At 31.6% G+C, this 14,380-nt stretch overlaps 4 protein-coding genes across 4 annotated transcripts; 1 reads left to right on the top strand and 3 right to left on the bottom strand.

The window, feature by feature from the left end:
* Positions 1–122: 122 nt before the first annotated feature.
* LOC148232439 (uncharacterized) lies at positions 123–1,682 on the bottom strand. The gene is made up of 6 exons (XM_088191548.1): positions 1,548–1,682; positions 1,246–1,475; positions 1,030–1,180; positions 815–964; positions 555–749; positions 123–492 (listed from the first exon to the last, which is right to left on the bottom strand). Exons 1-6 carry the CDS (start codon positions 1,621–1,623, stop codon positions 383–385), a joined length of 912 nt encoding a protein of 303 aa, XP_088047674.1. The 5' UTR covers positions 1,624–1,682; the 3' UTR covers positions 123–382.
* A 1,010-nt stretch (positions 1,683–2,692) lies between these two features.
* Positions 2,693–10,463, bottom strand: DNAlig4 (DNA ligase 4). The gene is made up of 12 exons (XM_088192418.1): positions 10,400–10,463; positions 6,126–6,294; positions 5,743–6,055; positions 5,476–5,651; positions 5,043–5,415; positions 4,746–4,941; positions 4,474–4,600; positions 4,086–4,403; positions 3,856–3,993; positions 3,528–3,792; positions 3,170–3,456; positions 2,693–3,103 (listed from the first exon to the last, which is right to left on the bottom strand). Exons 2-12 carry the CDS (start codon positions 6,276–6,278, stop codon positions 2,714–2,716), a joined length of 2,736 nt encoding a protein of 911 aa, XP_088048544.1. The 5' UTR covers positions 6,279–6,294; positions 10,400–10,463; the 3' UTR covers positions 2,693–2,713.
* Positions 7,800–10,423, bottom strand: LOC148232438 (general transcription factor 3C polypeptide 3). The gene has a single exon (XM_088192420.1). The coding sequence runs from the start codon at positions 10,311–10,313 to the stop codon at positions 7,872–7,874; it is 2,442 nt and encodes an 813-aa protein (XP_088048546.1). The 5' UTR covers positions 10,314–10,423; the 3' UTR covers positions 7,800–7,871.
* A 953-nt stretch (positions 10,464–11,416) lies between the features above and the next one.
* Positions 11,417–13,285, top strand: wal (electron transfer flavoprotein subunit alpha wal). Its single transcript, XM_088192421.1, has 7 exons — positions 11,417–11,554; positions 11,759–11,899; positions 11,966–12,230; positions 12,310–12,525; positions 12,603–12,754; positions 12,827–12,937; positions 13,004–13,285. Exons 1-7 carry the CDS (start codon positions 11,507–11,509, stop codon positions 13,067–13,069), a joined length of 999 nt encoding a protein of 332 aa, XP_088048547.1. The 5' UTR covers positions 11,417–11,506; the 3' UTR covers positions 13,070–13,285.
* The last annotated feature ends 1,095 nt before the right edge of the window (positions 13,286–14,380 follow it).

Here is a 14,380-nt window from a genome sequence, read left to right as displayed (position 1 = left end):
GTTGTTATCATTGTTTCGGCTTCTTTCTTCGATGAGAATTTGCTATCTTCTTATTCTAGTTCAACCTTCAGGGTTTTTCTAGTTCATCAATAGGGCTTGGAAGGACCAGCGAAATACTTTAATGACTGTTGAAATTTTTTATTTCGTATTTTTTTATATATATTGGTACATATTTTACAATAAGTAGGCTTATTTTGACCATAACAGTTTTACGGCCATGTTCCTAATAAATCCAAGCAATGATTTTATATCAAGTTTGTGTTGTTTAATATGTTTTTTATTATCTCATGATATTTTCATCTAATTAAGATAAAAAAATTATAATAAGGTTTTAAATAAAATTTAATTAATGGTTAATTCATTGATTAATAGAAATTGTATTTTAAACGCTTTTTTCATCTCGTTCAATCAAGTCGTCAGAATTTTCTAGTGAATCCCAAGACGGGATTATTTTATCTCTAATATTCCTAAACTTTCCATGTTTTCCGATACCTAAAATAAAATAAATGTATTTAAAATATTAAAAATAAAAATTACTTTTAATCTCAATGTACCTTTCAAAAATTTAGGTAGATTTTCTTCAGCTTCCTTAAATGCTGATTTTTTTAGTTCTACTAGAACATTATCGATATCCTTTTTTATATTTTCATTCTGCATTATAACTTTTATAGCACTGAGTTTATCATATTGTAGAGAAGAAGAGGAGAATTTTTGTATAGAACTAGCTAACGAAAATGATTGACCGATAGCTAAAAATTAATAATATTAAATGTAAAATATTTATAATTTACTTAATTCTATTTAATTTATATACCAGTTCCTGTAGAAACACTTCTGGCCGCCAAACCCCATTCGTTAGCCACAAAACCAGAAATTAAACGTCCAGTGCAAATTAAATCTAAAGCTTTCGATCCACCTAATAGAGAACATATTCTTTTTGCTCCTCCCAATGATAATGGTACTCCTGTACAAATAAACTTTATTATGACATCCATTTATTAAATTATTAAATTTGTGAGAACATCATACCAAACCGTCTACCAAGAAAGCCCATAGAAGCAGTATCTTCTATGACTCTTAAATCGCAAACTAATGCTAATTCAAATCCTTCAGCTACAGCATATCCATTCATTGCACAAATCACTGGCTTTTTACATAACCATCCAGCTCTCCATTCTTCCTAAGTATATTCAATCTCATAAAATATATTTTTTAGTATAAACAATATATATGAAATATACTGACAGTTAGTTTTTCAAAATGAGAAAATCCTTTTTCTAATACTTCATTTATGTCAAATCCGGAGCAAAATGTACCACCTTCGCCATGAAGAACAGCGATTCTGGATTCAGAGTTATCGAAATCTCTGAAAGCATCTTTCAAATGTTCTATTATACTACTGTTCAAGCAGTTTTTCTTTGATGGATTGTTGATTCCTATAGTAGTTATTAAATCAGAACATTCTACGATTACATCTGCAAATAGTATTTTGAAAATTTAATTTAATGTTTAAAATATTGTTCAATAAATTAAAATTTAATGATTACCATTTTGTGGTATTGTACATAAATGTCTAATTTGTTTAAAGGGGTCGAAACCGCGAGCCAACCTCCGAATCATCATGTCAAATGTCAAACTCAAACAATACTTTTAAATATGTTGACCATAACAACAATAACTTCGGCCATAACTTATTTATATTTTCACATATATATGTTATAAAAGTTACATTATATGTATACTCATTCTATATTTTAAATCAAACTTTAAACCTAAAAATATATGATAACTTTGAAAAAAATAAAATATTACAAATATTTTATTATTATTATTTATTAACCTATGCAATCTCGTGATGTACATCGAGTGTATATATTCTCTTATTATGTAAATATTACCGTAGCAAAGAGGAGACAAACGACGCCGGGTCCAATATTGAAAGAGTCATCAAAACAAAGTTGCTAATCATCTATATTCAAACAAAATATTTTATTTTGACAGTACATACTGTTTTTTGCAATTTTCATATGTCTCATATTAAAAAACAGGTGTACAGAACTAGAATTTTTTAGAAGTGTGTTATAAACTGTTCTTCGTTTCGGTGCTTCCGTTAATGCATTTTGATAATAAAAGCCGAAAAACCTTTTTTTGGAAATTATTATTTTCTTATAAATATTTATATACTTACACGTTTTCTTTTTTCGGGAATTGGTTTTCACAATCATTTTGTTCTCAACTTTCAAGAAATTGAGTTTTGTGGTTTTAAATTTGATTGTAAAAATTTAAATTTGGCAATTCGTATACTGATTAAATTGTTGATAAGCTGTTGTGTTGATAAACCATTTAACAATTATGCGGATTCTTTTAACTGGTGCATTATCAATTGAAAGTTGTATTATTTTAATATTTTTTACTTAATTGCCGTTGCCTATTTATATATGTATTTATTTAAGCTTATTGTGGTCAAAACTTTGTGGCACTCTGGTAGCACTGGCGTAACGGACAGCTTCTGTTCTCGTGGCAGCTCTGGCGGGCCTCACGCAACGTCCACTCACACACTTTTTTCAATTTGAATTCAATAACTTTTACATGTACATCACTAGTACGCGGATTTTTTCTCAACAATAAAATAAAAAAATAACATCTAGTTTATAAACAAAATAATACAGATATTCTTTATTAATAAAATACATTTTAATTCTCAAAAATAATTTTAATCTATATACTTCTCAATATCTACTAAATGCTCACCAACATTAATTAGACTTTTCGATTCCAAACATTTTAAAACCCAATCCATCGTTGTAATGGGGATCAAGTAATTTAGTTTTTGTAAATGTTTTAAAATATTTCTAATACTCGCTTCATCGTCAAGTGATACTATCACATGAGTAGTGCAATCATCTATTTCATTACAAAATTTACCGCCGTAAAACTTCACATTCAACTTTGTAAACTCAAATTGCATATTTTTAAACCGTGAACCTAATTCAGTATTCGCAAAGTAAATAAAGCACAATCTCATAAATGAATGAGGACTTGGTCCTCCGAAGAGTTCTTTATCCAACTCTAGCATTTCTCTTGTGGTTATATAAGTTGGAATCTGAAATTTTAAATATTATAATTTTAAATGCAATTAAATAATAATATATTTTTTTAGAATCATTACCGATTGTTCAATTTTAGCAAATGAATGTTTTAATGACTCCATTGTGGCTGGTACAGTATAGCTGTCTCCGAATTCATCATACTTTAGATTCAAATCATCCGCAACCTCAGATGATGTACCGATTAAATATTGTGGACTCCAATCCATTAGTTTTCCGGCAGCTATGTATTTTTCATCTAGTGTTTCAATTAGCCATTCAACAGTTGCAACAATATATAAATTAGAATTGACTGCATTTGCAACTCTAACGTTTTGATTTCCAGCGATGATGCAAAATGTATTTTTGCCTTAAAAATACACAGATAGTACTATTATATATATAAAAAGCTAATGATAAATAAAATTATTTTTAAAATACCAGGATTTTGAACAGCTTCACCTCCGTTCTCCAATATTTTCATCTCCAAATCTGATTTACTGAATTTATCATTTCCGGTTATGACACAAAATTTTTTACCAGAAAATAAATTAGACTTTTCTTCCAAGTCTATGGCACACACTGGCTGAAATTGATCAGCCACATGGATAAATTTTGCTTTCTTTCTAGGAGAAACTTCATTCTTTGCTTTAAGATCATCACTGGAGATGTTTCTACCAGTTAATTTTTCAACTCCATGTGAATACTAAAAAGTAATATATTCATCAATCAGAATATGTCTTATATATACTGATAATATTTAATATACTTTTGTTAATTGCATGAACTCTTCTGACGTTAAACAATCATACCATGGTTTATCGTATCGTATTTTTTCGATTCTCGGGAATCTTACAGTATGATCAGTTTTAAATTGAGTGCTGCGTACCAATTCAGTTGCTTTAACCTTTAAATATGCAATATAATATAGTTATATAAAATACTCGTATATAGGTATGTATATAGGTAGGTACATATACATATATAATATATTTATACTTGAACAATGAATGAATTTTTTGGCTCGACCCACAAATCAGGTTTATCTTTTGTCCAAATAATTGACGAAGGTAGTACATCTTTCTTGACAATGTTCCAATGAGGTTCTAATTTAGTGCACAACTCTACGGTTTCATCCCTAGCGATTGTTAATTTCACTCTTCCGCAAGAAAGAAATTTTGTAGGCTTATCATTTATTTTGTCTTCTGTATCGGCTACACCTAATAATACACTTCCGATGATTCCGTGTTGTTTGTTTTCTGCATAATATCCTCCTAATATCAAAAAATCTAGTTCTGTCATAACCCCCTCAGTGTACTAAAAAAATGTAATAAAATAAATGTAATCTATATATTATAAATAATTTAATATGTTATTAATATTGAACCTCTGGTTTGATTTTAAACCATCCGGCTTTTCTACTATTGGGTTTATAGAGTGAAGTAACATTTTTTATAACAACGCCTTCTTCTTGATCATCAATTGCTCTATTTAATTTATCTAATACACTTTTACTAAAATTTTGCAGAACATATTAAAAAACAATATCGACTATAAATATATTGAAACTATGGCAGCAGAAACTGGCATTTAATTTTACATAATAATTAAATTATCTCGTCTTTTGGCAAAAAAGTATTTTAATATAAAAATACAAACCTATCTGTAATTCTTTGCCTTTCACTGTGTAATATCACTCCTTCTACATTCTTAAATAGATTATCCAAATATATTATTCTTTCTTCAAGAGGAGTGTTTGTTAAAATTTTATCATTAAAGAGTAATATATCAAAAGCGCAAAAACACGGACGAAAATTACTATCATCAGTTATTTTTTTAACATCAAAGTTGATTCCTATTAAAAATAAAACATTTAGATTTGCATAATTAAAAACCATAACTTTCCTGTTAACGATTCTACAATATATAAAATAATATGTTTTATATAATATTCACCTTTAGAACTAAATACCTCCTTGGTTTTATGCCATCCCATCATTTCGCCATCGATTATAAAGCTAGACGTAGATTCACTTAAACTATCCTTCAAATATTTTGTCAGCACTCCATCGGCGTCAAACGAATCTCCATAATTATCCGTATAATCAAATCCGTTCCTCGAGAAATATTTGAATTTACCGGCTTTCATGTGGATTTGAAATCGTTCACCATCAAACTTCTGCTCTAGGAAGTAAACGTCATCGTTCTTTATCAACGAGTTGATCTTTGTTATATCGAGTCTTTCCGACAACATGGGCCGAAACGACGAAAACATTTCTACTTCTACTTCATTCAGATGGACACTCCAACTGTAAAGAGTGCTGCAAACCTACACATAAATAACACAATCAATTATTTATAAATAAACATATATTTTAAGTCTATATACCTTTTGTAGACTGCTCGTAGAGTCGAAAAAATCGGGAGCATCTCTATGAAACGAAGCCAATATTTTTGTTTGTCCCATACCTAATTTCATATCTTTGAGGATTATTCTGATCATCCATTTTTGGTGCGCTGCCGACATTCCAGTGATCATCTTTGTTAGTTCATCATCGATAGCGCCTTAAATATTATACGTAATTTATAGTTTCATTGGAAAAAGATTATATCATAATAGTTAGAGAAACAATTAATAAACTATAAAAATACATACGTTGTTGATTTTTTCCGTGATACGAAGCAATTTTATCAAGATGACTGTTTATATCATCAAGCGTGAATCTTTTGCTGGTCTGACACCTCGATTTTAGGACCCAGAATGCGACTTCAGCAAAATCGGCATTCGTTGAAGCCGTCGACGAAGGCGCTTTGTAGTTTATTAACTTCAAAGCGTCATTACCGTGCTTCGGAATATTCATGGCTCTTATGTACAGCTTCGCAAAAGTATTTTCTTTAATACCGTATGCTCGACGTTCCCGTTCAGCTTGCGGTATTAGCAATCTCATGATCGGATACAAATCGACATTCTAATAAAAAATATTACAATTTAACAAAATTAATTATTTTATTTATAAATAAATACTAAACAATACTCACGTCAATGTTGTCTGATAATTTTCTGCAATCATTGAGATACTTTGATAAAAAATCATATTTTTGATTCGCGTTTAAGCTTTTTAGCTTTTCACATGTTTCGCAAAAGTTCTCGAATGTAATTCGACTTCCAATATCACTATTTTTGGCATCCATGTCATTAAAATTTAGTCTGAAAAAGTAAATTTTAAACATATGAAGCCTTTCATGAAAGATTTTTGCTTTGGCTTAATACTGATTGAAAATTAGTTATTGGTTTTGTTGCAGCTTTTAGCTATGTTTCCGAGTCGGTTTTTAAGGATGGATCGAAGGACCAAAGAAAAAATGTGATTTTTTGAATTTGTGAAGTTTGTAAAAAAATACTAAGCGCTGTCGGGACCACGCGTGACAGTTGCGACGAAATTTGTCACAACGGCTTGCTAAAAGCATTATGCATGAATTTTGTTTTATTATACCCTTTTTTAATTGGATATTTTTTAGTTCTGAAATTCCAATTATTTTTTATTTTCTACTTTTATATTGTATATACAGCAGTGGCGTAACGAAGGGGAAGGGTCTGAACCACCCCGCCCCCCCCCCTTGGCGGAGCGCAGCCAGTGATTTTATGTTAATTAAATATAAATTTCAAGAATTATCTTGCCTTTTTTCTTGACAAACCCCCCCCCCCCTCTTGACAAAATTCTGGCTACGCCACTGATATACAGTAGACCCCGCAATAACACGTTAAATTGGGGATGTGCTATTTAGATGCCCGTTACTTTATGTGTGAGCAAGCCAAAAGGAGGATATCTCACCACATGTATCGCAAAAATGTGTATGTATGAGTATTTTCTAGTCCCACAACTATAGGCACCCAAATAGCATGTCCCCAATTTACCGCGTTATTGGGGGTCTACTGTACATACATATCTCCTAATTTTTTTAAATACTTCTTATATTTTTTATGCATCCTCTTGATACTCACAAATTATAATTAAACCACGTTTAGATATGGGCTTTACTTCTAAATTCTGTCGGTCTTATTATTACAATCAATTTTGTTTATATCTGCATTTTGCATATTTTTAGGTATTATTATAGCTATATCCTTGCCTTTTTTACCACACCAGAAAAATGTCTCTCTTGTCGTTCTTTTTAATAATGTTATTGTTTAAAATTAAATTGTTAAATAACATATTTTTTTACTTCATTTATCGTCTCAGTTAATGAACAATCTTTTTCAATTTTAGCTATTTTTCATAATTGCTAGTTTTTAAGATCTGTTATACAGGCTTTTCATTTCAAATTAAACCTTTTACAAATCAAATTCAACAATTGGATATTTAAAAAATCATTTTATTGTACTCACATGTACATAATCATATAATATTTAGCAGCAGCTGCAGGTAATTTCACATACATATTCATATAATATTTATTACAATTAGCCGAAGTAACAGTGGCTACATACTCGTTTATAATGTCCACCAAATTTAATCAATTTGATGGATCCGCCTGCAAATTCCTAGCAGAAAATTAAATTTTGAAGACTTAAATTGGATTCATCATTAGCGAATATGGTCATAGAAAAATTAGAGTATGATTTGTGTTCAACAAACTCGTGCAATTCCTAGGTATAGTGAATGGTTGCATTGTCAAAAACTAATCATACTTTTTAGAGATTTATTTTAGAAATAGATAGTTATTGTGTAATTTTAAATGTTTTTTTGTGCCTAATGAAAGAACAATGATTTTTTTAACATATTTTATTTATATTATAATATATTTTTCTAAATACATCCTCGATACTTCAGGCGCGTCATCTTTATAAATTAAATACAAGTTGAATGCAATCTCTCTCCGTAGATCCAACACATCGCTTTCTGGACATTCAAAATTAACTTTGACTTCCAAAGCTCGTTTATAATACTGACATGCCAAATTCATCAAACCCAACTGATGATACGCTCTTCCAATGTTATAAAACACTTCTTGTCGACCATCAGGTCCTCTCAAATTTTCATACTGTGACAAAAATGCCATACATTGAAGTACCAGTGTATGTCTGTTGGTTGAGAATTTCTGGCAAGCCATGTGTATCATTGATACGCCGCAAAGTAAGGTATTTAATGCAGTCGCTTCGTATTTATAGCAATTGATATATTCTTTGAGGGCGTTTTTATATGTTCCGGCTATTAAGCAACAGTTCGCGTAGAGCAATCTCAACGATATGTTTTCGCTTTCTTCTCTTTGCATGCATCGTGTTAAGAATTTATTGTGCTTCTGAGCTAGAGATCTCTGAATGATCATGTTGAATGTATTTAAAACGCCTTTGTTCCTAGTCATGGCTATGAAAAACTCTCTTATCATCATGAATGCGAAATTGTAATCTTTGTTGTAAATACAAGATAGAAGAGCAGAGAATTCCAGCTTCATTTTGTGCTCGTGGAATTTTTTACTGCCCATGGCAGAGAAAGACAAGCGTTCCATTGTGGTGTATTCTTTCATATTGTATGCAGTCTCGAGAAGATCGTTCAATAAATCATAGTCCATCTGCAGCGTCAATTGAACGTGTCCGTCTTCAAACACGAAAGGGTTTGCTTCTTCGAAATTCTCCCCGCGAGCTTCTCTAATTTCTCGCAACGTATCACCCGTATCTTTAGTTTTAAACGCTGCCAATTCATCTCTGTTTCTAATGACGAAAAAATGACGACTCAATAACAATTCGCCGACTTTAAGATATTGCCTCAAATCTCCTTTCTGTTTTAAGATCTTACACCGTTCATACAACAAACCTGTATCTAAAACATCTGTATATTCATTCTGCTCTAGAGCAATCAAAGCTTCGTCCATCCTATTCGCTTCTAATAATAACGTAGATAATTTAAAACGTGCATCTATATGTTGTGGAGCTAAATCGACGACTGTTTTATAAGCATTAATCGCTTCTAACTTTCTATCTAGAGCTGATAGACATTCCGCATATTTTAACCACACGGCCGGTAAACTATACCGAGAGCTCTTAACCAACACTTGCAGTAAACGAAATGCTTTTTCATGACATTTTTCACTAGTCAAAGCCTCTTCTACGTCAAGATATATATCTCCAGTAGTTTCAACGTCTTCGTTAGATATGAGTTCGTCTAAAAACGGTTCGATCAGATGAAAGGCTTTCAAATGTATCAAACAAATGAATAATTTTGTATGTAAATCGATTGGTAACGTAGCAGGAATCGAACAATTTACAATATTCGTAACTGTTTCTCCTATATCTCCGTTTACGATGTACTGCATTTCAGTTTCTACTTCGACTTCGCAATGTGCAACAAAAATATTGATACATTTATCGTACTGCTTCATAGCGAGCAATAGTTCCAAATATAAATTAAGATCTTCAAACGTGAATAGCTTAGGAAATCTCGAATAAGCCTTATCCATTACGTGACAAGCTTTCGCTATATTGTTCATTGCGTGATATTCTTGCGCTACCGTCTTTCCGATGTGTAGAACAGTTTTTCCTTCAGTTTCCGGATACCATCCCATCATTCTAGTTAAACATATCTGAGAGGTCAATTTACTCGCAAGCAAAACCTTCTTTTCTTCGTTGCTCTTATTTTGCTCTATATATTTAATCAAATCTAATCTGCCGTTGTGATATGCCAACTGTTTAGGGTTTGCGTTTATAGCTTTGGAATAGCATAGGACTGCTTGTTTCAGATCGTTTTTTTCTTTGGACAAATTCGCTAATCGTACCCACTGATCGCCGTCGGATGGATTCAAATGAGCCGCTATCAACGAAAACTGCAACGATTTGTCCTGATCGGCCTCGTATATCTGAGCTAAGGTGTGATACGGCTCCGCAGTCAGAGGCATTTGGCGAATGATTTCGTAGCACATCTTCTCGGCCATGTCTCGATCGCCGCGAGCGTACCGCAGATTCGCTTCACCCATCAGACCGGACAGCGCTGCCGGAAGCTGCTTCCTTATGCGACGCTGAGGCACTTTCTTCTCCACCACACTGTGACTACTTTCGCCTTCGAATTCGATCTCTTCCACTGTTTCTTCATCGTCGTCATCTTCGGTCACGTGCTCGAGTGACCAACGTTCAGAATATTCGGAAAATGTGAGTTCGCCGCTAAGAAATTTATCGGTTAACTCTTTTTCGGTTATCGATCGTTCGGCGTCCGTCGTATTTTTACGTTTCGGTTCCATATTTACATTCGCACGCGAGAAATTCTACAAATAGTCATAAAGAATTGACGCTAACGCTACGATTTGACGCTAAATGAAATTCTAACCTAAATTCTGACGTCTTATTTTGACAGGAACAGCTAGTGATGTGCCTAAAATTGTGTTACTAATAACGATAGCAATAAAATATAAATAATATAATTTAACCTAAGCTTATATTTTTAAATATAAATACCAATTTATATTAAAAATAAAGTTTTTTAAAAAGTGCTATTAGGTGCCCTCCCCTTATTTTTTTCATAATTATTAAATATGTTTACTATTTGAATTTTTTAAAATGTTATTGCCATAAATTTTCACGACAAAAAAATTACTATATTGTTAAAAACATTAAATAGTAAATACAATATTTATATTAAATTTGATAGAAAAAAACTAAAAAAAAACAAACATATTGGATTACATCAAACATAGTTACATTTACACAGTAAAGTTTTTTTTAATTCTTCTTAGCGAATAACGAGATAAAATGCGCTTAGGGTGGGTGTGTTTCAGTTAAATTTAAACCATCGTTATCACAGTTTACTAATAATGCCATGTGACTCCTAGCAAAATCAAATATATCATATTTTAATATTAATGTAGGTAGAACCAACTCAATCTTGCATCCAGGGGGATATGCTTCTTTTTGATCCCCCTTACGCTACAACCCTGTCTGATAACATATAATTTTCAAACTTATATGTATAAAAATAATAAAATATTCGTCTTCAATATTTATTGAATATCAAACCCTTCTAATCTTTCAATCATACTTTTACAACTAGTACATCTTTTTTTATTTAAAACTACTCTCATAGCCCTATTTTGTATTTTTTGCAACATAATATTTTTATTTATTTATTTAAATTAACTTAAAACTGACATTAAACATATCAGTGTCTTATCTTATTTATTAGGCATATTTAGTATAGTTGGCAATTTAGGATTTTATGAAAACTTTTGTGAGACAATCTAGTATAGTCTTACTGAATTTTTTTTAACTTCTGAAAAATTATTTGGATCTGTAGTTGTTATAATTTATAATACTGGTTGATGCTCAAAATCTCAAGTGTTTTGGTTTGAACGTCGGTAGCATAGATCCCTGTTTTAGCTGTGTCACGTGACTGCACAGCTGTCAGTCAGTTTTTGCCCTTTGAACGAATCGTGTCGTCATGTTGAGAAACATTTTTCGCACTCAGCTGCGCTTTATTCAATCACAAGTGAGTCAAAAATATGTTTTGCACTTGAATTAATTTTAACATGAGCTTATTCCCTTTTTGAGCAAAATTTCACTCAATTAAATTCCACATGCCATTATGTAAATATACTCGATAGATAAATTGGACCTTGACAATTTAACTGTATTAACAAGAGATAACAGTCGCTTTTATGTGACGTTTAATAAAATTGCTATCGTTTTCCAGACGCGATCACAGAGCACGTTAGTGATTGCAGAACATGACGGCACCAATGTGTTGTCTATTACTAGAAACGCAATCGCGGCTGCGAAGTCGCTTCCAGCTGGAGATGTGACTGCTCTTGTGGCTGGTCCTCAATGTGGAGCAGTTAGTATTTCACGTTATTATGAAAATTTATCTATTTTGTGTAATTTCTTTTATGTTTTTTTTAAGGTTGCAGAGCAATTGGCAAAGATCCCCGGCCTGTCGCGCATATTGGTGGCCGAAGCTGATGCTTTCAAAGGATTTACGGCTGAATCTATCACTCCCCTCGTATTAGCTTCTCATCAACAGTTTAAATTTACGCATATCTTAGCAGGAGCGAGCGCTTTTGGAAAAGCTCTCTTACCAAGAGTTGCTGCCAAATTAGACGTATCGCCTATTTCAGATATTATCGGCATTAAAGATGGAAATACTTTTATTAGAACAATTTACGCAGGTTATTATTCAATAAGTGCTTATACTCTGGTTGTTCTAAGAATGTATTACTGAAAATATCAAAATATAATTTATTGCAGGAAACGCTATATTAACTTTAGAATCAACCGATCCTGTTAAAGTAATCACTGTTAGAGGAACTTCTTTCGAAGCTGTAGCCGCTGAAGGTGGATCAGCTGAAGTTGCAAAAGCTCCCGAAGGAGATTATAAATCAGATTTGACCGAATGGCTGTCTCAAGAATTGACCAAATCTGATAGACCGGAACTCACAAGTGCCAAAAATATCATATCCGGAGGTTATTTATATCTTATAAATAAAAATAATACAATAATGTATCTATATTATTATATTAAAATATATTTTTATTGCTAGGACGTGGGTTGAAGTCTGGAGATAACTTCAAATTGCTGTACGATCTTGCCGATAAATTGAATGCCGCCGTAGGAGCATCGAGAGCAGCTGTAGATGCCGGATTTGTTGCAAATGATCTTCAAATCGGTCAAACTGGAAAGATTGTGGCACCTGTAATTATATTTTTCATATAAATATAAACTAAATTCTGTTTAATTTGATATATAATATTGTTTATTTACAAGGAATTGTATATTGCTGTCGGAATCAGTGGAGCTATTCAACATTTAGCTGGCATGAAAGATTCTAAAACTATTGTGGCCATTAACAAAGATCCGGAAGCTCCAATTTTTCAAGTCTGTATTTTTATACATTTGTATTATTCATTGATATATGTATAATATATAATGTATGTTTTATAGGTGGCTGATTATGGACTCGTTGCTGATTTGTTCAAAGCAGTTCCAGAGCTTACGTCTAAGATATAAGAAGCACAATTTTTATACGTTTTGTTAAACTACAAAAACTACACTATTTTAACTGTTATATATTTACTGCATATTTACATACATGATTATTTGATTTTATCAATCTAAAGCTATAAAATACCTGCCACAAAAAAATTGTGTTCAAATACTCAGTATATATTATAAATATATTTTTATACTATTTTTAAATCATCCAAAGCAATAAAATATAATTGTAATTTGTTTTTTATTTAATTTTATATTAGTCAAAAGTGAGATAAATTAATTTTGTCTATTTTACTTATACATTACTAAAAAATATTGATTTAAATATTAAGTGAATGTTTTGAATTAAATAAGAATATCTATTATAATAAGCTGCTATCTTACATAAGAGACAACATAAGTTTTCTGTATTTATTACCAGCAAATAATATTTTATTGTTGTATTTTATAAAGTTAGACAGTGTGTTATTGTATAACTGGCACGATAGACCAGTGAAGTAAGTCTGACAAATACTTGTAAGACCTTGATTTGAATCTCATATAAACTTTAATATTTTTCAATTTCTGTCGTGTTTGAGAGATCGGAATTAATGATTATTAAATAATTATAATTCCGATCAATCATCACAGATTAGATTTTTCTAATTTCGCGGATGAATATTGTGATGAATAATTAAAATAAATTAAAAATACACTAACGAAATAAATAAATTTTAGCTCAAACTGCAAAAGATTTTTCACGTTGTTTAAACAAGCCACGAAACGAAATATATAATATTTCAGTTTTAAATCAATTGAAACAAGTTGAATAAAATCATAAAAGACATTTCTATTATTGATAATATTGTAACACTTAGACAGAATATAAACCTAAAACTGAGCGGTGAGTATTGTAACTCGAATTCAAAAATCTACTCCATATGCAGCTAAATAGAATACCCTGTTTCAATAATGTTTTCGGGATTCTAATCATGAGGGGTGTGACTTCGCAGCCAGTAAGAGGTAGGTGGAATAGTGAGAATTTTATTAGATTATATTACATATTGCAACAGATTATGATGGGCGAGATCATTATTCTGCAAGTAGTGGAGGAGAAGCTGGCGGAGGGATGATGTCTATAAAAGATCTGATTGTTGATTCCTCTCTGTTGCGGTGCTCGTATGGTAGAGTCTGCGGGCGGGCAGTGTCTGCTAGTTTTCGCCGGTGTCTTTAAGTGTTTGCCTGGTCCTCATTGGAGCCTTATGTATTCAGGGCTTCAAAGCTTGTAGACCAATCACAATCCAGCCAATCGTTGCATTCGTTTCTTAGAACAACGAAATATGTATA

This window comes from Plectrocnemia conspersa, unplaced genomic scaffold (assembly GCF_051122295.1).
Source record: "Plectrocnemia conspersa isolate PC_06_02 unplaced genomic scaffold, ASM5112229v1 ptg000009l, whole genome shotgun sequence".
NCBI classification, from domain to species: domain Eukaryota; kingdom Metazoa; phylum Arthropoda; class Insecta; order Trichoptera; family Polycentropodidae; genus Plectrocnemia; species Plectrocnemia conspersa.
The sequence above is the reverse complement of the archived record's forward strand: the minus strand, read 5'-3'. Positions and strand labels throughout refer to the sequence as shown.

What these genes read in the sequence shown, in the direction of transcription:
- wal (XM_088192421.1), top strand. Translation starts at nt 11,507, where the DNA reads ATGTTGAGAAACATTTTTCGCACTCAGCTGCGCTTTATTCAATCACAA. An exon ending in TATTAGAACAATTTACGCAG is followed by an intron (nt 12,231 to 12,309) that starts GTTATTATTCAA and finishes AATTTATTGCAG; the next exon opens with GAAACGCTATATTAACTTTA. An exon ending in CGGAAGCTCCAATTTTTCAA is followed by an intron (nt 12,938 to 13,003) that starts GTCTGTATTTTT and finishes TATGTTTTATAG; the next exon opens with GTGGCTGATTATGGACTCGT.
- DNAlig4 (XM_088192418.1), bottom strand. Translation starts at nt 6,278, where the DNA reads ATGGATGCCAAAAATAGTGATATTGGAAGTCGAATTACATTCGAGAAC. An exon ending in GGAGGTATTTAGTTCTAAAG is followed by an intron (nt 4,942 to 5,042) that starts GTGAATATTATA and finishes TATTTTTAATAG; the next exon opens with GAATCAACTTTGATGTTAAA. An exon ending in AGTTCATGCAATTAACAAAA is followed by an intron (nt 3,793 to 3,855) that starts GTATATTAAATA and finishes ATTACTTTTTAG; the next exon opens with TATTCACATGGAGTTGAAAA.
- LOC148232438 (XM_088192420.1), bottom strand. Translation starts at nt 10,313, where the DNA reads ATGGAACCGAAACGTAAAAATACGACGGACGCCGAACGATCGATAACC.
- LOC148232439 (XM_088191548.1), bottom strand. Translation starts at nt 1,623, where the DNA reads ATGATGATTCGGAGGTTGGCTCGCGGTTTCGACCCCTTTAAACAAATT. An exon ending in ATGTACAATACCACAAAATG is followed by an intron (nt 1,476 to 1,547) that starts GTAATCATTAAA and finishes TACTATTTGCAG; the next exon opens with ATGTAATCGTAGAATGTTCT. An exon ending in CTCATTTTGAAAAACTAACT is followed by an intron (nt 1,181 to 1,245) that starts GTCAGTATATTT and finishes GAATATACTTAG; the next exon opens with GAAGAATGGAGAGCTGGATG.